The sequence below is a fragment of the Pleurodeles waltl genome, chromosome 5 (genome assembly GCF_031143425.1).
Source record: "Pleurodeles waltl isolate 20211129_DDA chromosome 5, aPleWal1.hap1.20221129, whole genome shotgun sequence".
NCBI classification, from domain to species: domain Eukaryota; kingdom Metazoa; phylum Chordata; class Amphibia; order Caudata; family Salamandridae; genus Pleurodeles; species Pleurodeles waltl.
The window spans coordinates 56,476,090-56,498,328 of record NC_090444.1 but is presented as its reverse complement, the minus strand read 5'-3'; the positions used below and the strand labels follow the sequence as shown (position 1 = coordinate 56,498,328).

General features: G+C 44.7%; 1 protein-coding gene across 1 annotated transcript in view; it reads left to right on the top strand.

Moving 5' to 3' along the window:
- LOC138296982 (WAP four-disulfide core domain protein 8-like) overlaps positions 1 to 22,239 on the top strand; it is a 158,438-nt gene that overhangs the window by 99,382 nt on the left and 36,817 nt on the right. The window contains exons 4-5 of the mRNA XM_069236499.1: positions 1,360 to 1,506; positions 7,829 to 7,975. Of these exons, the coding sequence (XP_069092600.1) occupies positions 1,360 to 1,506; positions 7,829 to 7,975 (294 nt within the window). The remainder of the gene's footprint in view (positions 1 to 1,359; positions 1,507 to 7,828; positions 7,976 to 22,239) is intronic.

Sequence of the window (22,239 nt, the reverse complement as noted above, 5' to 3'; positions counted from 1 at the left end):
TTTCTGTGCAGGTGCCTCTTCCTCCATAAAACAGCCCTGCCAACAAAGCAGACACCCTTGCATCATGGTACAAGGGTGCCTGCATTGGTGCTAGTGGTATAGAAAAGAAAAGTAGAGAACAGTATGGGAGGCAGGAGTGTTATAGAGAAAAGCAGTAGAGTCAGGAGTTTTGTGGAGAAGAGCAATAGAGTTAGGAGTAGTATAGAGAAGAGCAGTAGAGTCAAGAGTGGGATAGAGAAGAGCAGTAGAGTCAGGAGTGGGATAGAGAAGAGCAATAGAGTCAGGAGTAGTATAGAGAAGAGCAGTAGAGTCAGGAGTGGGATAGAGAAGAGCAATAGAGTCAGGAGTAGTATAGAGCAGAGCAGTGGAGTCAGGGGTGGTAAAGAGAGGAGCAGTAGAGTCAGGAATGGTATAAATATGAGCAGTGGAATCAGGAGTGGTATAGGGAAGAGCAGAAGAGTCAGGAGTGTTATAGGGAAGAGCAGAAGAGTCAGGAGTGGTGTTGATAAGAGCAGTGGAGTCAGGAGTGGTATAGAAAAGAGACGTAGAGTGAAGCATGTGAAAGAGGAGCAGTTGAGAGAAGACTAAGAGAGCAAGGAGTAGAATAAAGAATAGAAGAGGAAAGAACAGTAGAGTGAATAACAGTGGACTGATGAACTGTAGAGAGAAGATTGATGCTAGGAAACATGGTGAAATAAGGAGCGATTGAGAAAAGAGCTGTCGAAAAAATTCTGGACAGCGAGGAGCACTAGAAAAGAGTGGTATAGAGAGGTCCAGTGGAGTCAGGAGTGGTACGTTGAAGTGAAGGGGTGAGGAGTGATAGAAAAAAGAGTGGCAAGAAATAAGAGATTAAGGGCCAGATGTAGCAAAGGGTTTTTCCCATTCTGTGTCAATCGGAAAAAATTTGTTCATACATATGGCCTAAGGCACATTAGAGAGAACAGCAATAGAAAGAACAGGGTAGAGTGGAGATCAGTAGAGCTATCAGCAGTATGGAGATGAGTGTACGTAGGACAGAAGTAAAATGAGGAGTTCTAGAGAAGAGCTGTAGACTGAGGAGTCACAGAGAAAATAGTGTGGGGGAAGACAAATAGGAGAGTAGAAGAGGGAGAAGGAGGATGATATGAGAGGGAGGAAAGGGGTTCTATATGAGGCACCTTAATGTAACCTTCAAGAGATGGTAGTTTCAGCAGTGTGCAGTTTCTCTGAAGATATTCGAAGCTTTTTCCCCTTAGTTCCAAAGGAGTCAAGCAATCTATAAGGATAATTCAGTGTGATGATCTGTGAACAGCCTGTGGCAGTTGTGCTGTTAGCTCAGGATGGCTGTGTTTTTAGTTCAATCCTGTTGGTGTTTTACAGACGCACCACATCCGGGGACCTGCCCCAAAGAAATAGATGGGTGCAATCGGCCCCTGCCTGCCCCAGAGTGCCAAAGTGACACAGACTGTTGGAAGCCTCAGAAGTGCTGCAACCTCTGTGGGTTACAATGTGTGTCTGCTGTGAGAGGTAAAGTATCTTCAAACAATCTACCATCTTGGGGGTCTGGAGTCAGTTACTAAGCTCTACTGCTTCCTCTCCACATACAGCACCCAAAAACCTTTAAGTGAGTTGTTGGGATTTAGAAGACCAACATTACAGAATACTACATGAGATAGCATAACACAACATGACATAGCATAACATAACATTGCATAAGATAAGATAAAATGACATGATATACCATAGCATAAAATTACATTAAATAGAATAACATGGCATGACCTAGCATAATACAACATTACATAAGATAGCATGACATGACATAGCATTACATAACATTACATAAGATAAATGACATGGCATATCATAACTTTATAATTCTATTGGCCTCACAAAATATGATTTCTTTCTCCTGCTGTTCTCATCTTTTTCTTGCTTTGCACAATTTAAGGAGTATATAATTGAGTGCACTTGAATATGAATTAAAAACACAATTCAAAATTCTCAAGTATAAAGAACAAAAACGTTCTATTCCATATTATTTTCCATTATTACACAGTGACAGTCACTACTGTGTAGTTATGATTCACACTACACTTTCCACAGAAAAATCTTTTTTTATTTGCCCATAAATGTGGCCTTTTGGATGAGCGTGCGCCAAATTTGGCCTTTGTCTACTGCAGCAAGGTGAGGTCCAGGTTGTTACACTTCATGCAAACCTGTGCACATTAAAAAGGTTAAAGTGATAGGGACTCAAAAAATGAGCTTTCCCATTTTAGATCCCATTATACATTTTGCTCTCAGTTACAACAACTGAACCTATTCGCACTTTGAAACTGGACATTTTCTGGGAAAGCATGCTTCTGTAAATCCTTTCAGTAGTTTTTGAGAGATTGACATTTTAAAAACATGCCAGTGAAAGGGTTTGAAATTGTTTTGTATATATTACCATTTGAAGTCACAATTTAGAAAAATGATTTCTGTCAACTAGATTGCCTGATAAAGGGTATAATTTTTCCCTGAAAGTTTGATAATCACAATTTTGTAACAAAAAACAACAAAAACGAAGCTGAGGAAAAATAATTTCTACAGAAATGGGAGGGCACTGTGAGACGTGCCACACTATAGTCCAGGTGGGTGCTCGGGCTCTCTGAAACAAGCATTTGCAATGTAACAGGGTCTCGCATTCCTCCTAGTGAGAGCTATTAGCAGTTGTTAACTCCCAACTGGATTTTTCTTGCTGCATTAAATGGAAAAAAAACGCACAATCAAGTTGCTTACAGTTCACTCGTAGTGAAACCTATTGGCAAAAGTGCAATTATCTACGTAACCATCAAAAGTGTAATTAACTATGTAACAGGGTCGATGTTATGCAAAGTGCTCGACTTCTGCCAAGCGAGATGGCGCTGCGAAAAAAAGGTAAAAAGTAGTTCATAAACCTGACGGGAAACAGCGAGCCTCGCATGTTTTCAGTACTTGGTCGCTGCACTCTAGGAGGGCTAACCACCAGAAAAGGCATGACGTATGCGTGCCTTCCACTAATGAAAGCAAGCAGATTTTAACAGGCAAGCCCACGAACCAATGAAAGACACTTATGTGACATGGACGGGGCTCCAAGCCCTTTTCTAACTCCTAAATCGTCTCACAAGCGAAACGCATGCGCAAGCGCATGCGATGCATGCTCGACCGTAACAAGGAAAACGAGGACACATTCAGGAAAAACTAATGCCCAAATTTAGGAAGGGCCTAGCGCCACCTAGTGTCACATTAGCATCATTGTTTGTGGTATACGGAGGTAGATTGGCAAAAACGCTGTGCCCAATTTACAAGGTGGTGCAATGCACGCATTGCACCACTTTGTAAATCTTTGCGCCACATTATGCCTCTGCCAGGCATAATGAATGCAAGGGGTGGTCTTCCTCCATTAGGAGGCTCAGAAAAGTGGGATTCCACTGCGCCATTTTTCTCATAATTTTAATGACTGCTCAGTGCAGGCATTAAATTGAGGCACACAATTGTTTTATAATGGGCCTCTATGAACTTTAGAGGATTAGTGCCAATCAGAAATTATGATGCTATTGATCCTAACGTGCGCCGTATCATTAATAATATGGCGCACACATGGTGTCATTAGGGGGGGTGCAATTGGCACAAGAAAAGTGGCCCTTCATTTAATGAAGCACCACTTTTCCTAAATCTGGGCCTAGGTGTACTAGTGTAAAATTTTGATTTTCATACCCAGGCAGGTGCTGCAGGTCAGGCCAAAGATCAAACCTTCTATGCACCTCATAGTGTGCTCATCAAAACGCAGTGATGAAGGGTCGATGGCAGGTGAATGACATACATAAAAAAAAACAAAAAAAAAACTAGCAATTCACAGAAAAACACACAGTTAAAGGTTGCTTATGTTTCAGTGAATACAAAACCATGAAACCACTGAAATTTGCTATTTATGCTAAGCACTGCAGACACGCCATACCTCACACCATATTCCTTGTTGTACCCGTTAGCTGAGGGAGCTTGATTAAAAGCTTTTGGAAAAAAGCTTTTAATCAAGCTCCCTTAGCAAACAGGTACACTGGGTGTGGCACATGTTACAATGTGCTTTGCCCACATTACATGCAAAACTGGGGAATTTCAGGCATTTTAAAGGACTCTAATCACTGAAATACACCTGACCTGTCACTGTGTTTTCTTCAGTGAGTAACTAATGGAAGCCTCCCTTTAACACCTGTTCTGAGCGGGCATTAAACGTGTCAAAAACAATGACACATAAAAATCTCTTGACTTTCTTTGCAGATTTTTTTTTCCTCCGCTAACAGGGGAATGCCCCCTTTGCATACACCATGCCTGGTGCAGGCATACTATTGCGCAAAAGGTAGCAAAGTGGTGCAATGCATGCATTGCGCCATTTTGTAAATATGGCGCAGCGTTTTTGGCCTTCTAATGCCACATTATTTTAAAAAGAATGATGCTAATGTGGCATTAGAATGGTGCTAGGAGCTGCTAAATGTCCCTTAGACTTTTGGTCTAAGTTTACCTTTGTGAATCGGGGCAATGGTGTGGTATCAGAACATAGCTCGCAGGTAGGGTTACCACCTAGCCGGTTCTCACCTAAATCACCTAATGCCGATATTTTTCACCCTTATCTAGACACACATCAAACAGCACACACAAATAGAAAGCCTTTTTACATGTGCTAATGATCCCTGGCTAACTATTAAAGTAAACAAAGGCAGAAAGTCATGTTACAAGTGAATTCATACGCTGTTGTTTGCAGTCCTATTTGGTGTCACTTCCGGGTCTTTGGAGATTCTGAAAGCAACAACACTGCACTCAGGACATTGTCTGGCATGGGTATCAAGCCTTAAATACAGAGACGTCATTTAGGGGTCACCAGGGGTGTATGTGAAAGTCATAATATATTCATCAATCCTTCATTCTCTCCATATGATTCTGTGAGAAATAGCAGATTTAGGCCAGACTCATCCTTTCACTAGATGTGTCCATTAATGGAACGTCAAGATATATATATCATACCTAATCTACTATGAGGGGGACCCCGAAATGCATAAGTGGCTCTCACCATAACTTACTTAAGTAGGATTGTTTACTTATGTATGTAACATAATTCCCTATTTTAGATGTCACGCCTTCTTATGCATGAGACTTGAAAGATAAAAAATAATGATAAACAATCTCGCTCACATGTATGCATGCCAAGTGCATAATGGGCACATCACACCTCACACGTATTCCTTACTCTGCCAACTAAAAAGTAATAGCACAAAACAGTGTTAAAAGATAAGGAATTCCATACATACAATGTTTTACTCTACTATCTTCCATACGACAGGGGCGTGTCTAACTGGGACTGTGATGAATGTCGGCTGTGATGTACACATATCTTTAGTTACGATGTTAGTAATTTCAACCAGGGCATAACACTGATAAGTCCTTCTCATTTTCTATGCAATTCTGAGACTTATAGGATGCTTTTCCTACTGAAAATCTGTGGGTGAGGACATTGTGTAGTTTGCATGTGAAATCCACAGTTGATTACTTTGCATCATAAAGTCATGAACTATCTCTGCAAATGTTGTTTTATTAACAGAGAAGTCTGGTGTGTGCCCTACAGTTAAATATACCTGCATGATCATTCCTCTGCCCAGAACATGCAACAGTGACAGCAACTGTTTTGGGTCAAAAAGTGCTGCCAGCATGACTGTGGCTTTGGATGTATAGGCCCTGTGACAGGTACAGTACTAGTACAAACCTGTCTATGACCAGGGCACAGATTCACTGCTCTGATCCTATTACAGCTTGTTAGATAATGTGATGTTCACACCATAGAGATCTCTTTGGAAACTCCAAGCTGAATACCAGTGGTCCATAATCTAACCTTAAATTTACAAAAGTTGTAAGAAATGTACTAAGTGTATGCCTAATTATAGCCCCATTTTGGAGATCGCATGGACATTGGACATGCGATCTCCACTCAATTTTTGAAATTTAAACCCTGACCCTATTTCGAGAGTGTCTGGATACCCCCCAATCCCAATTGGCCTAGACCCTGTACATAAAGTTCTGTTATGATATATTATAAATATAGGGGCATATTAACAAGCTCCATGCGCCAACAGTGAGTCACCTTTGTGGTGCTCTGGCACTGCAGAGTGCAGACCCTTATCTACGAAGCCATGCACAGCTTTTCATAGCCTCATAGATAAGGTGTAAGGCAATGCAGCACAAGTCACTGTGTTTCCTTACACCACGATAGGGGAGAGCTCCATGGGCATTGTGGTGGGTTTTCCCATGCAAAATCCAGGGGTTTTGGCACATTCTGAGTTTTACAAAGATGTGTAAACTTGAGAAGGCATCAAAATCATACACCTCATCAAGGGAGGAGGTTCGAGGAGAAATACATTTATTTCTCCATGTTTTTTCTCCTACTGCGTGTGCTGCATTCTGGAAAAAAACCTCCATGGATTGTTTCTGTGCAGGTGCCTCTTCCTCCATAAAACAGCCCTGCCAACAAAGCAGACACCCTTGCATCATGGTACAAGGGTGCCTGCATTGGTGCTAGTGGTATAGAAAAGAAAAGTAGAGAACAGTATGGGAGGCAGGAGTGTTATAGAGAAAAGCAGTAGAGTCAGGAGTTTTGTGGAGAAGAGCAATAGAGTTAGGAGTAGTATAGAGAAGAGCAGTAGAGTCAAGAGTGGGATAGAGAAGAGCAGTAGAGTCAGGAGTGGGATAGAGAAGAGCAATAGAGTCAGGAGTAGTATAGAGAAGAGCAGTAGAGTCAGGAGTGGGATAGAGAAGAGCAATAGAGTCAGGAGTAGTATAGAGCAGAGCAGTGGAGTCAGGGGTGGTAAAGAGAGGAGCAGTAGAGTCAGAAGTGGTATAAATATGAGCAGTGGAATCAGGAGTGGTATAGGGAAGAGCAGAAGAGTCAGGAGTGGTATAGGGAAGAGCAGAAGAGTCAGGAGTGGTGTTGATAAGAGCAGTGGAGTCAGGAGTGGTATAGAAAAGAGACGTAGAGTGAAGCATGTGAAAGAGGAGCAGTTGAGAGAAGACTAAGAGAGCAAGGAGTAGAATAAAGAATAGAAGAGGAAAGAACAGTAGAGTGAATAACAGTGGACTGATGAACTGTAGAGAGAAGATTGATGCTAGGAAACATGGTGAAATAAGGAGCGATTGAGAAAAGAGCTGTCGAAAAAATTCTGGACAGCGAGGAGCACTAGAAAAGAGTGGTATAGAGAGGTCCAGTGGAGTCAGGAGTGGTACGTTGAAGTGAAGGGGTGAGGAGTGATAGAAAAAAGAGTGGCAAGAAATAAGAGATTAAGGGCCAGATGTAGCAAAGGGTTTTTCCCATTCTGTGTCAATCGGAAAATTTGTTCATACATATGGCCTAAGGCACATTAGAGAGAACAGCAATAGAAAGAACAGGGTAGAGTGGAGATCAGTAGAGCTATCAGCAGTATGGAGATGAGTGTACGTAGGACAGAAGTAAAATGAGGAGTTCTAGAGAAGAGCTGTAGACTGAGGAGTCACAGAGAAAATAGTGTGGGGGAAGACAAATAGGAGAGTAGAAGAGGGAGAAGGAGGATGATATGAGAGGGAGGAAAGGGGTTCTATATGAGGCACCTTAATGTAACCTACAAGAGATGGTAGTTTCAGCAGTGTGCAGTTTCTCTGAAGATATTGGAAGCTTTTTCCCCTTAGTTCCAAAGGAGTCAAGCAATCTATAAGGATAATTCAGTGTGATGATCTGTGAACAGCCTGTGGCAGTTGTGCTGTTAGCTCAGGATGGCTGTGTTTTTAGTTCAATCCTGTTGGTGTTTTACAGACGCACCACATCCGGGGACCTGCCCCAAAGAAATAGATGGGTGCAATCTGCCCCTGCCTGCCCCAGAGTGCCAAAGTGACACAGACTGTTGGAAGACTCAGAAGTGCTGCAACCTCTGTGGGTTACAATGTGTGTCTGCTGTGAGAGGTAAAGTATCTTCAAACAATCTACCATCTTGGGGGTCTGGAGTCAGTTACTAAGCTCTACTGCTTCCTCTCCACATACAGCACCCAAAAACCTTTAAGTGAGTTGTTGGGATTTAGAAGACCAACATTACAGAATACTACATGAGATAGCATAACACAACATGACATAGCATAACATAACATTGCATAAGATAAGATAAAATGACATGATATACCATAGCATAAAATTACATTAAATAGAATAACATGGCATGACCTAGCATAATACAACATTACATAAGATAGCATGACATGACATAGCATTACATAACATTACATAAGATAAATGACATGGCATATCATAACCTTATAATTCTATTGGCCTCACAAAATATGATTTCTTTCTCCTGCTGTTCTCATCTTTTTCTTGCTTTGCACAATTTAAGGAGTATATAATTGAGTGCACTTGAATATGAATTAAAAACACAATTCAAAATTCTCAAGTATAAAGAACAAAAACGTTCTATTCCATATTATTTTCCATTATTACACAGTGACAGTCACTACTGTGTAGTTATGATTCACACTACACTTTCCACAGAAAAATCTTTTTTTATTTGCCCATAAATGTGGCCTTTTGGATGAGCGTGCGCCAAATTTGGCCTTTGTCTACTGCAGCAAGGTGAGGTCCAGGTTGTTACACTTCATGCAAACCTGTGCACATTAAAAAGGTTAAAGTGATAGGGACTCAAAAAATGAGCTTTCCCATTTTAGATCCCATTATACATTTTGCTCTCAGTTACAACAACTGAACCTATTCGCACTTTGAAACTGGACATTTTCTGGGAAAGCATGCTTCTGTAAATCCTTTCAGTAGTTTTTGAGAGATTGACATTTTAAAAACATGCCAGTGAAAGGGTTTGAAATTGTTTTGTATATATTACCATTTGAAGTCACAATTTAGAAAAATGATTTCTGTCAACTAGATTGCCTGATAAAGGGTATAATTTTTCCCTGAAAGTTTGATAATCACAATTTTGTAACAAAAAACAACAAAAACGAAGCTGAGGAAAAATAATTTCTACAGAAATGGGAGGGCACTGTGAGACGTGCCACACTATAGTCCAGGTGGGTGCTCGGGCTCTCTGAAACAAGCATTTGCAATGTAACAGGGTCTCGCATTCCTCCTAGTGAGAGCTATTAGCAGTTGTTAACTCCCAACTGGATTTTTCTTGCTGCATTAAATGGAAAAAAAACGCACAATCAAGTTGCTTACAGTTCACTCGTAGTGAAACCTATCGGCAAAAGTGCAATTATCTACGTAACCATCAAAAGTGTAATTAACTATGTAACAGGGTCGATGTTATGCAAAGTGCTCGACTTCTGCCAAGCGAGATCGCGCTGCGAAAAAAAGGTAAAAAGTAGTTCATAAACCTGACGGGAAACAGCGAGCCTCGCATGTTTTCAGTACTTGGTCGCTGCACTCTAGGAGGGCTAACCACCAGAAAAGGCATGACGTATGCGTGCCTTCCACTAATGAAAGCAAGCAGATTTTAACAGGCAAGCCCACGAACCAATGAAAGACACTTATGTGACATGGACGGGGCTCCAAGCCCTTTTCTAACTCCTAAATCGTCTCACAAGCGAAACGCATGTGCAAGCGCATGCGATGCATGCTCGACCGTAACAAGGAAAACGAGGACATATTCAGGAAAAACTAATGCCCAAATTTAGGAAGGGCCTAGCGCCACCTAGTGTCACATTAGCATCATTGTTTGTGGTATACGGAGGTAGATTGGCAAAAACGCTGTGCCCAATTTACAAGGTGGTGCAATGCACGCATTGCACCACTTTGTAAATCTTTGCGCCACATTATGCCTCTGCCAGGCATAATGAATGCAAGGGGTGGTCTTCCTCCATTAGGAGGCTCAGAAAAGTGGGATTCCACTGCGCCATTTTTCTCGTAATTTTAATGACTGCTCAGTGCAGGCATTAAATTGAGGCACACAATTGTTTTATAATGGGCCTCTATGAACTTTAGAGGATTAGTGCCAATCAGAAATTATGATGCTATTGATCCTAACGTGCGCCGTATCATTAATAATATGGCGCACACATGGTGACATTAGGGGGGGTGCAATTGGCACAAGAAAAGTGGCCCTTCATTTAATGAAGCACCACTTTTCCTAAATCTGGGCCTAGGTGTACTAGTGTAAAATTTTGATTTTCATACCCAGGCAGGTGCTGCAGGTCAGGCCAAAGATCAAACCTTCTATGCACCTCATAGTGTGCTCATCAAAACGCAGTGATGAAGGGTCGATGGCAGGTGAATGACATACATAAAAAAAAACAAAAAAAAACCTAGCAATTCACAGAAAAACACACAGTTAAAGGTTGCTTATGTTTCAGTGAATACAAAACCATGAAACCACTGAAATTTGCTATTTATGCTAAGCACTGCAGACACGCCATACCTCACACCATATTCCTTGTTGTACCCGTTAGCTGAGGGAGCTTGATTAAAAGCTTTTGGAAAAAAGCTTTTAATCAAGCTCCCTTAGCAAACAGGTACACTGGGTGTGGCACATGTTACAATGTGCTTTGCCCACATTACATGCAAAACTGGGGAATTTCAGGCATTTTAAAGGACTCTAATCACTGAAATACACCTGACCTGTCACTGTGTTTTCTTCAGTGAGTAACTAATGGAAGCCTCCCTTTAACACCTGTTCTGAGCGGGCATTAAACGTGTCAAAAACAATGACACATAAAAATCTCTTGACTTTCTTTGCAGATTTTTTTTTCCTCCGCTAACAGGGGAATGCCCCCTTTGCATACACCATGCCTGGTGCAGGCATACTATTGCGCAAAAGGTAGCAAAGTGGTGCAATGCATGCATTGCGCCATTTTGTAAATATGGCGCAGCGTTTTTGGCCTTCTAATGCCACATTATTTTAAAAAGAATGATGCTAATGTGGCATTAGAATGGTGCTAGGAGCTGCTAAATGTCCCTTAGACTTTTGGTCTAAGTTTACCTTTGTGAATCGGGGCAATGGTGTGGTATCAGAACATAGCTCGCAGGTAGGGTTACCACCTAGCCGGTTCTCACCTAAATCACCTAATGCCGATATTTTTCACCCTTATCTAGACACACATCAAACAGCACACACAAATAGAAAGCCTTTTTACATGTGCTAATGATCCCTGGCTAACTATTAAAGTAAACAAAGGCAGAAAGTCATGTTACAAGTGAATTCATACGCTGTTGTTTGCAGTCCTATTTGGTGTCACTTCCGGGTCTTTGGAGATTCTGAAAGCAACAACACTGCACTCAGGACATTGTCTGGCATGGGTATCAAGCCTTAAATACAGAGACGTCATTTAGGGGTCACCAGGGGTGTATGTGAAAGTCATAATATATTCATCAATCCTTCATTCTCTCCATATGATTCTGTGAGAAATAGCAGATTTAGGCCAGACTCATCCTTTCACTAGATGTGTCCATTAATGGAACGTCAAGATATATATATCATACCTAATCTACTATGAGGGGGACCCCGAAATGCATAAGTGGCTCTCACCATAACTTACTTAAGTAGGATTGTTTACTTATGTATGTAACATAATTCCCTATTTTAGATGTCACGCCTTCTTATGCATGAGACTTGAAAGATAAAAAATAATGATAAACAATCTCGCTCTCATGTATGCATGCCAAGTGCATAATGGGCACATCACACCTCACACGTATTCCTTACTCTGCCAACTAAAAAGTAATAGCACAAAACAGTGTTAAAAGATAAGGAATTCCATACATACAATGTTTTACTCTACTATCTTCCATACGACAGGGGCGTGTCTAACTGGGACTGTGATGAATGTCGGCTGTGATGTACACATATCTTTAGTTACGATGTTAGTAATTTCAACCAGGGCATAACACTGATAAGTCCTTCTCATTTTCTATGCAATTCTGAGACTTATAGGATGCTTTTCCTACTGAAAATCTGTGGGTGAGGACATTGTGTAGTTTGCATGTGAAATCCACAGTTGATTACTTTGCATCATAAAGTCATGAACTATCTCTGCAAATGTTGTTTTATTAACAGAGAAGTCTGGTGTGTGCCCTACAGTTAAATATACCTGCATGATCATTCCTCTGCCCAGAACATGCAACAGTGACAGCAACTGTTTTGGGTCAAAAAGTGCTGCCAGCATGACTGTGGCTTTGGATGTATAGACCCTGTGACAGGTACAGTACTAGTACAAACCTGTCTATGAACAGGGCACAGATTCACTGCTCTGATCCTATTACAGCTTGTTAGATAATGTGATGTTCACACCATAGAGATCTCTTTGGAAACTCCAAGCTGAATACCAGTGGTCCATAATCTAACCTTAAATTTACAAAAGTTGTAAGAAATGTACTAAGTGTATGCCTAATTATAGCCCCATTTTGGAGATCGCATGGACATTGGACATGCTGTATTGCTAATTCTTAAACTGTACTCTTTACGATTCCAAAACAGTTATCAGTAGAAGCCCTGCATCGTATGTGGGGCTCTTGTTAGATGGAATCACAAATGTTTCTTTCTTTAACTACACGACTTGCATCTGGTGTAGGATCCTTCTACAGCAATGAAAAGATCTGAACCACAGCAAAGAGTTGTACTAAGCAAGGCAGGGAGAAGGAAGAAACTGCCAAATTAAGCGACAGTGCCCAATCCTATATTACAGAATGAATCACATGGCAACCTACCCCACTCATAAAGCAGTGATTCCTTCTCATAAACATGCAACTACCGGCAGAACTCACCTCAGATGAGAGAAACTGCTGAGCAAAAAAGTGACAGCCTCAATCCAGCCATTGCACTCAGTCAGCAGTAGAGTTGAATTGCCATCGTAAGGATAGGCATTGATCATGTGATGCCCAACAGATAGAGCCATATTTACCTGTAAAGAAGCATCATCACTGATCCGTGCAACCTCCTAAACTGGCAAGTGCCCATGCAATAAAAAGAACAAAATATCTTGGAGGGAAATAAGAGAGAATTTCGGTCCAGCACACGTCTTCCCAGTCAATACTGTGCTTAGCAAAGAAGGAGGGCTGTTCTGTAAAGAAGCCAGATTAGCCAAACTATGGTAAAAAGGTCCCTTCAGTTTCACAGGAGTAGCCTTTATAGGATGCACAGTACCTCACCCACCAAAGCTGTATGCTTCAGTATCAGGTCATCAACATTGTGGGGTCTATGGATCCCCAGACTACTCCTGGTCACAGGTTTATCCTCTTTTTCGGAGGGGAGCTCCGATAATCAACACAGCCGCCAGGGGGCTCTTCTACAGAGATCTTTTCCTGTCTGTTTGTCTGATGGTGTTCAGTCTGAAAACAATCATTCTTTTGTGCTGTGAGTGCAGATCAGGGTGGTGCCAATAAATAAAATCAACACACAAATCAATGTTATTCCGGGTGGATGTCCTTGTTAAGGTAAAAAAAAGTCTAACATCTGCGATGTGGACTGTCCCAGTGTTCAGTATGTAGCCAAAATGTTTCCTAGAGGGTCAATGGCAATTCATCAGGACCATAGTCAAAAACATCTAATCTACTATGGGGGACAACCCAAGGGGCAGAAATGGTGCCCTCTGTAAGTAACTTAAATACAATTGTTTACTTATATACATATGAGATAGTTACGTTGTTTTATGCATTTTACCTGAAAGCTAAAAATTACAACAAATAAACAACACATATCAAAAACCTGCAATATTGTTTTGTGCTTTAAAATGTGTACCGTGTCACCAAATTGCACGCACATGTGTGCATGCTGAGGTGGATATTTACAAGAAAGTGGTGCATCGGTCCTGATGTGCCACTCTTCTTGCTTCACCCTTGCCCCACCTAACGACACCATGGTTGTGCCATTTTTAGAATGCGGCGCACCCTGGCGGTCGTTAGCACAACATCGTCACAATTCTTGACACTGTAGCGGCGCTTTCCTGTACTAGCGTCAATAGCGACAATAGTGCAGCAAAGCAAAGGCAGACCCATGGGTGGGTCATTTGAATGCGTGCCTTGAGCAGCCATTAAAAATGACGGAAAAAATGGTGCAGTGAAATAATGGAAATTTCACTGCACCATTTTTTGGGCCTTCCTGCACAGAAACACCCCCTTGCATACACTATGCTTGGCGCAGGCATAATGTGGCGCAAGGGGTTACAAAGTGGCGCAATGCGTGCATTTCTCTACTTTGTAAATATGGCGCGGGGGAAAGGCAATGATGCTATGGCGGTGCTAAGGTAGCACAATGTGCCCCTTAGTGTCATAGTGGGCACAGAACAGCACACTTAACACAATGATGAATGTGAACTCCTAATGGTACAGAGTCATGATGCAAGTGGTAAGGAAAATATATCAGTTGCGTACCCATTTCCCAAGTTTTTTAGAGGCCCTGGGTACACATGGATGTAAACTCCCTTGCCGCTATAAGCAGATCGTTACTGAAGGGTAATATAGAGGGAAATACTCTCTTGGCAGTTTGAGTTCTCTGATTCACTTATTTGCTAATTGTTAAGTCTTTGCTGAGTACCTGCCCACATCCAGAAACATGTTCCAGCGCATCTAGGGGCAGATTTATGGCAAGTGGTGCTGCTCTTTAGTACCCCCCTACCGCTACCCTGTGTGCACCATATTTAAAATACGTGGCACCATGGCGCAGAGTAGGGGGCAATAGCGTAATTTTTCAAGACGCTATTGATGTACTCTGCAGGAGTAGCGCCAAAATATTGGCCCTACCGCTGCAGAGTACATAGGGGACCATTATAAATAATAGAAGCCCCCTTTTACCGCCTGCTTTGAGCAGGCATTAAAAGTGCCGTACAAAATAACGCAAAGAAATCTCTTCGATTCTTTGGCCATTTTTCCGCCCCCTCCTAACAGGGGAAGGACCCTGTTGCGTACATTATGCCTGGCACAAGAATAATGTAGCACAAAGAGTTACAAATTGGCACAATGCACCACTGTAAACAAGGAGCTACGATTTTGACCTTGTTGGGCCACATTAGTGTAAATAAAAATTACGCTATTGTGGTGCATTGTGGCGCTAGGGGATTATAAATATGCCCCCTACTATGTAACTCCATGCACTGAATTATAAAAACCTGTTCAGGTTGGTATTTTTGAGTGCCATCTTTGAAATGACAAGGGCCGTATGAAAATGCATTTTGGCATATTTATGCTGCTGTGATGTGACTAGAGTGCTTTTACTTTTCGAAAGTTGGAGGGTATGTGAGTTTCAAGTGCGATTGGAGTAACATAACAAATAAAATCTGCCCTCAGTATTATACATAAACATCAGTACATGTTGATGGCGTTCCAGCCTTGACCTGTAGCCACTCCATCACCACCCACAGCCAAAGGCCATGCATGGCCAGGTGTTGGCTGCCACATGTGGTTGGGTGCAGAGCCTGCCCACAGGCCAGGCCCTATGGCCAACCTCTGCCATGCATAGTCTAATACTGTGGTTGGCCATCTGTGAGGAGGGTTGGGTGCTAGACCTGGCCCAGGCCAAAAGGTAGAGATGGGTCATACATGACAAAGGTAGTTACATTTTAACTTAACATTTAAAAAAATGTAGAAATGCAGTGAAAAAACACTACCATTTATAAACAATAAAACTCTAAAATACACCAGATATACGTAAATGACATAAGTAAGACTTGCACCTCTGTGATGCGCTTATTATGATTCCACAAATTATATCAATAATGGAATCTGAAATCTATGGTAGCAAAAGTTATATATATATATATATATATATATATATATATATATATATAGATGTCAGTTACATATAACAGACACATTTCAGTTTTTTTAGTTTTCAAATTGAACTATCTCCCTCATTTGTTACTCCACATCGTGAAGTTCTCCTGTGAAATAGAATTGGAGATATTTGTCTGCTGATAAATTTGCATCATCATCTCATTTGATTTGCCTGCAAATGTTTTACTTACTAATAAGCCTGCCATATGTCCTGCAGTAGGACTCATGTGTGACATATTTCCTCTGCCCAAATTTGCAACAGTGACACCTACTGTAAAGGGATACAGAAGAGCTGCCAGCAATCATGTGGTTATGGGTGTACAAACCCTGTGAGCAGAGGTACAGTACCAATCCAACCCTGTCTATAAACAAGGGCATAGATTAAGGGACATATTTATACTTGTTTTGCGCCGAATTTGGGTCATTTGTTTAATGCAAATTTGGTGCAAAACTGACTCGATATTTATACGTTGGCGCTAGACCCATCTAGCACCAAGGTTATGGAGTTAAAGTAATTTTTTGGACATTGAAACCTACCTTGCGTCAATGAGATGCAAGGTTGCGTTCCTGTGGAAAAAATGACTCTATGGCCTTAGTGCCATATTTATCCCCTGTATTGAAATCACGCATGGGGGAGTAGGGGTCAAATAATGGTGCAAAGCTTGCTTTGCACCATTATTTAATGCCTGGGTCAGGGCAGGGGTTAGGGGCCCTGTGGGCCTATTTCCATGGTGGAACACCAGGAAATAAGCCCACAGGTGCCCTCCCCAGGCTCCAGGGACACCCCCCACCCACACCAAAGGGACAGCAGAGGATGAGGACCCCATTCCAGGTAAGTATAGGTAAGTACAGGAAAGTTTTCTTTTTTAAAGTGCCATTGGTGGCCCTGAAATGGGCCCCCAAACATGGCATGGGGTGCCATGGCCATGACTGGGGGACCCTGGCCCACTGTGCTCGCCATTGGGGTGATGGGCATGACTCCTGTCTTTTCTAAGACATTACCGCCAAAATTTACACACCCACACAAGTCCACCACACCAAAGGTCAGTGATAAACTGGCGAAAACAAAACTGACACCGTCACACCAACAGAAATACGCCCACCCTATCACGACCCACGAATCCACGCGGTGGTCTTCCAACCGTGGTATTCCATTGGCGGTACACACCGCCGCGCTCAAAATACACACACATCTACAAAACACAGCCACATTGGACAATTCGAAATACACACACCTGATACACATACATACACCACTCCCACACACCCAATACAATATAAAACACACACCCACATCACCCACAAACCCCTACGCCCAAAATTTCTGAAAGAAGGCCAGAGAGAGACACTACAAACTACAACCAAGCATCCACAGGCACACAATACCATCACCCACATTACTTCCACGCACCTCACACAACACACCACTAAATATCATCCCACACATCACAACACACACCACCCCACACATCACCCACACCACCCCATGGCACCGCAAAGACACCCCAGGTTCTCTGAGGAGGAGCTCAGGGTCATGGTGGAGGAAATCGTCCGGGTAGAGCCACAGCTATTCGGATCACAGGTGCAGCACACCTCCATTTCTAGGAAGATGGAGCTATGGCACCGAATAGTGGACAGGGTCAACACAGTGGGACAGCACCCATGAACAAGGGATGACATCAGGAAGAGGTGGAACGACCTACGGGGGAAGGTGCGTTCCGTCGTATCAAGACACCACCTGGCGGTTCAGAGGTCTGGCGGCGGACCCCCACCTCCTCCCCCACAACTAACAACATGGGAGGAGCAAGTCTTGGCTATTCTGCATCCTGAGGGCCTTGCTGGAGTAGATGGAGGAATTGTCTCTTGTAAGGCAATCCTTCACTACTATATCCCCCACCCTACCTGCATGCCATCACATACCCCCACCTTCGCCCTCACCCCCATCATTCCAACTCCTCACAAATGTCCCAATATCACAAACCACACATCCCAACACCAAGCCCTGCATGCAACAACAAAGCATGGACACCCATCAACAAAGCATGGCCACTGAACATACCCATACACACCCCTAAACCATCATCACACAAGCTCCCACACAGGAATGCAAGCACTGGGGTACACAGGCACCCACCCATTGCACACCATGGAACACACAGATGCAATAATTATGCTTTTATACCCCTGCAGGACCCCTACCCAACGTCACCGCACAGGAGGGTCCAGACATGTCCACACCACCAACAGAAGAGGCCCACAGTGATGACAGCAGCTCCGTCCAACTGGATCTAGATGCCCAGCCCAGCACATCTGGGACCTCAGAACAGTTGGTTTCCCTCACGCTGGCACAGGCCACCACAGAGCTTCCGCCCTCTGGAAACACCAGCACAGCACCCACCCAGCGGGCCCATACCTCTGTCTCAAGGACACGTCAAGCAGCAGTGTGTCCACCACTACAGGGAACCCAGGCTAACCCACCACCCCAACAGCAACAGGGACCTGGGGGCAGTGGCAGTGGGCACACGGTCCAAGGGACAGAGGCCCAGGGAAACAGGGGAACTGAGAGGGCTGCTGTGCGACAGGGGGAGGACAGGCCCAGGGAACCAACTCCAACATCCTGGGAGCCTACCATTACTCCCAGGAGACAATGGCAACGATACTGGCCAAGTTCCAGGAGACCCAGCGGCTGCAGGAGGAACAGTATTTGGGCTTCAGGGAGGAACTCAGATACATCAATTCCACCCTGGGCACCATCGTAGGGGTGCTGAGGGAAGTCCTCAACACCAGGAGGGACACTGTGGCACAACAAAGGGCCCCTGACACTTGCCAGGACGATGAACTGCCCACCACCTCTGCCGGCGCTAGTGGACAGGAGGCACCGCCACAGGACCACCACACCAGCACCCCACCCCCTGCAGAGGAAGAACCACCCCGCAAACCGTCCCTGAGATCCAGGACAAAAACAGAGAACGATGCCACGACCCCCGCCAAGAAATGAGACCACCCTGAATGTCATCCCCCTGTCCCACTTTGTAACCCTGTCCATCCATCAACTGCCCCAGCTCCACTTCCTATGCCCCTTTGGACAATGCACCTGTGAGACCAATTGACTGGACTCTGCCATGGACATTCCTCCACCATCACCCCTCACCATTTTACAACACCCTCCAATATTTAGCACTTAAATAAACACCCTTAAAGCACAAAACAATCTGGAGTCTGTGATTTCGAAATGTTTTATTAGCAATTACAGTGACAAAATGCTCTTTCAATAGGAATGCCAACATACCTATGTCACACAGCTATAGTCCATGAGGAAACAAAGCAGATGTCACACAGTGGGACCCACATCACTGAAATCGTAAGGGAAAGTGACAACTCAGTGACCATACACTGGGTGAAAAGGACAGACAGTAGAGAGGTAGTAGTGATAAAGTACATGTAGTAGGCAGGTTTGTATTCTTACCTGTGTCTCACTGGAAGTATTGCAGGATCACAGAGTCCCTGTTGTCGACGTCATCTTCTTCTGCTTCCTCATCTTCGCTGTCCACAGGCTCCACAGCTGCCACAACACCTCCATTTGGACCATCCTCCTGCAGAAAAGGCACCTGTCATCCCAAAGCTAAGTTGTGAAGCATACAGCAGGCCACAATGATCTGGCACACCTTCTTTGGTGAGTAGAATAGGGAACCACCTGTCATATGGAGGCAGCGGAACCTGGCCTTCAGGAGGCCAAAGGTCCTCTCTATAACCCTCCTAGTTTGCCCATGTGCCTCACTGCAGCGTTCCTCTGCCCTTGTCCTGGGATTCCTCACTGGGGTCAGTAGCCATGACAGGTTGGGGTAGCGATAGTCACCTGCAAACTGTTAGACACACACTAACCTTTAGGGATATCCCCAGACCCAGACAAATATTCCCAATGATTTTGTTCCAGGTGTTCACCTAATCGCCACACACGGTGCCTCTGGAGTTGCCCCATCACATAAGGGATGCTGCTATTCCACAGGATGTAAGTGTCATGCACTGAGCCAGGGAATTTGGCATTAACATGGGAGATGTACTGGTCGGCCAAACACGCCATCTGCACATTCATCGAATGGTAATTCTTCCGGTTTCTGTACACCTGTTCACTCCTGCGGGGGGGACCAAGGCCACATGTGTCACATCAATGGCACCTATGATGTTGGGGATATGTCCCAGGGCATAGAAATCACCTTTCACTGTAGGCAAATCCTCCACCTGAGGGAAAACGGTGTAGCTCCGCATGTGTTTCAGCAGGGGAGACAACACTCTGGACAATACGTTGGAAAACATAGGCTGGGACATCCCTGATGCTATGGCCACTGTTGTTTGAAATTACCAACTTGCAAGGAAATGGAGTACTGACAGCACCTGCACTTGAGGGGGGATTCCTGTAGGATGGCAGATAGCTGACATCAGGTCCGGCTCCAACTGGGCACACAATTCCAGGATTGTGGCACGATCAAACCTGTAGGTGATGATTACATGCCTTTCCTCCATTGTCGACAGGTCCACCAGTGGTCTGTACACCGGAGGATGCCGCCATCTCCTCACATTTCCCAGCGGACGGTGCCTATGAAGAACATCAGCGAGCACAGAGTCAACCAACTCAGAGGTACGTAAACACAGCTTACTCAGAAAACCATTCATAACCCGGTTTATGCCTGTATGAGTGTTGAGCTGAGGCCTATATATGTGTGACGCAGTTATAATTCAAGCCACTTGGGCCCCTGAAATGGCAGCTGCCTGACCTGTAAAGTGGGACAATGGGATGTGAGGTAACTGCGCTGGCGTTGTACACCGCCACGGTAGGCGGTCAAAGGCCACGGTAGGCGGTCGAAGGCCACGGTAGGCGGTCAAAGACCGCGGCGCAATTCTGCATTGGTTAACATTGGACCCTATGGGTCCCAGGAGCCAATGACGATGTACGCCGGCAGTGACGGTACGCACCGCCGCTGACGTGACCGCCATTTTCTATCTGTTCAATCACTCGATACCTGATCTTTGACAGGAGAGGACCTACACTGCAAGTGCTGCTGTGACCTCAGTCTGGAAGAGACAATGGCTAGTGCGTCTGGGAAAGGGCCCCTGCCTTCACCACGGAGAAGTTAGAGAAACTCGTGGATGGGGTCCTACAAACAGGTAAGTAAACTGGGAGCATGCTGTATGGGCAATGCCTGTGTGGAGTGTGGTGGATGAAAGAGAGGGGGGGTGAGAATGAGGCATGCATGAAACGAGGGTGAGTGCATGTGCAACACTGCAAGGGTAGGGATGCGGGCCAATGACTGTGACGGTGCAGTTGGTAATAACTTCTCTTTTTCCCCTGTACAATTCCTGTAGGTCAGCGCCCACCAGAAGAAGGATATTTAGCGTGCCATCGCCAAGGACGTCCGGACCCTGGGGGTCTATCACAAATGGAGCACCCACTGCCATAAAAGATGGGAGGACATTCGCCGCTGGAGCAAGAAGACGGCGGAGGCCCAGCTGGGGATGGCCTCCCAACGTGGGAGGGGTGCCCGTCGCACCATGACCCCCTGATGTTCAGGATCCTGGTGGTGGCGTACCCAGAGTTGGATGGGTGCTTGAGGGCATCACAGCAGCAACAAGAGGGTGAGTACACTCTCATTCTGCTGATTCAGCGCACAGTGGAGATATCTGGGTGGGGGAGGTGGGCTGTGGGTTTCCCTAGGCCAGGGCGAGTGTGCTATTAAGTCCCCTTTTTCATGCAGAACCTGTGGCACCTTCCCCACCTGGGTACAGTGCCAATTACACCTAGTCCGGCTCCTGTGACATCCATGTGTGCAGATATCGGCCATAGCCTTGTAGGCCATTTACCAGGCATTGAATAGTGGACCCCAAATGTGCGGCGTAGTGCAGGGGGCTTCTGTGTCTGTCGTGTCCGCCAACGGTAGTGGTAATACATGCACTCACCTTGTTTTTCTTCTGTCTCCCCCCCCTTTTGTGGTCTCCCTGTACATGTGTGCATTAGCATCATCTGGCAGAGGAGCAGTGGCACCGGAGCAGGAGGGAGCTGCATCCCACATGGCCCTGCATGGTGACACTACGGACTCTGAGTTCACCAGAGGGACGGAGGGCGAGGGGAGCTCCACGGCGGGACAGGAGCTGACACCAGCGAAACAGACTCGTCCTCTGATGGGAGCTCCCTTGTGGAGGCGGCCACATCTGTGCCCCCAGCATCTACAGGTACAGCCGCCATCCCCCCTCCAGCACCGCCCTTCCAGCAGCCCCTCAGCCTTTGCCCCGTGGCCGCTCACCCAGGAGGGTGGGCATCTCCTTTGCCCCAGGCACCTCAGCCCCTGCCCCAGTCACCCCTGCTGCCCTCAGTGAGGAGGCCATTGACCTCCTCAGGTACCTCACTGTTGGACAGTCTACCATTTTGAATGCCATCCAGGGTGTAGAGAGACAGTTGCAACAAAGCAATGCAT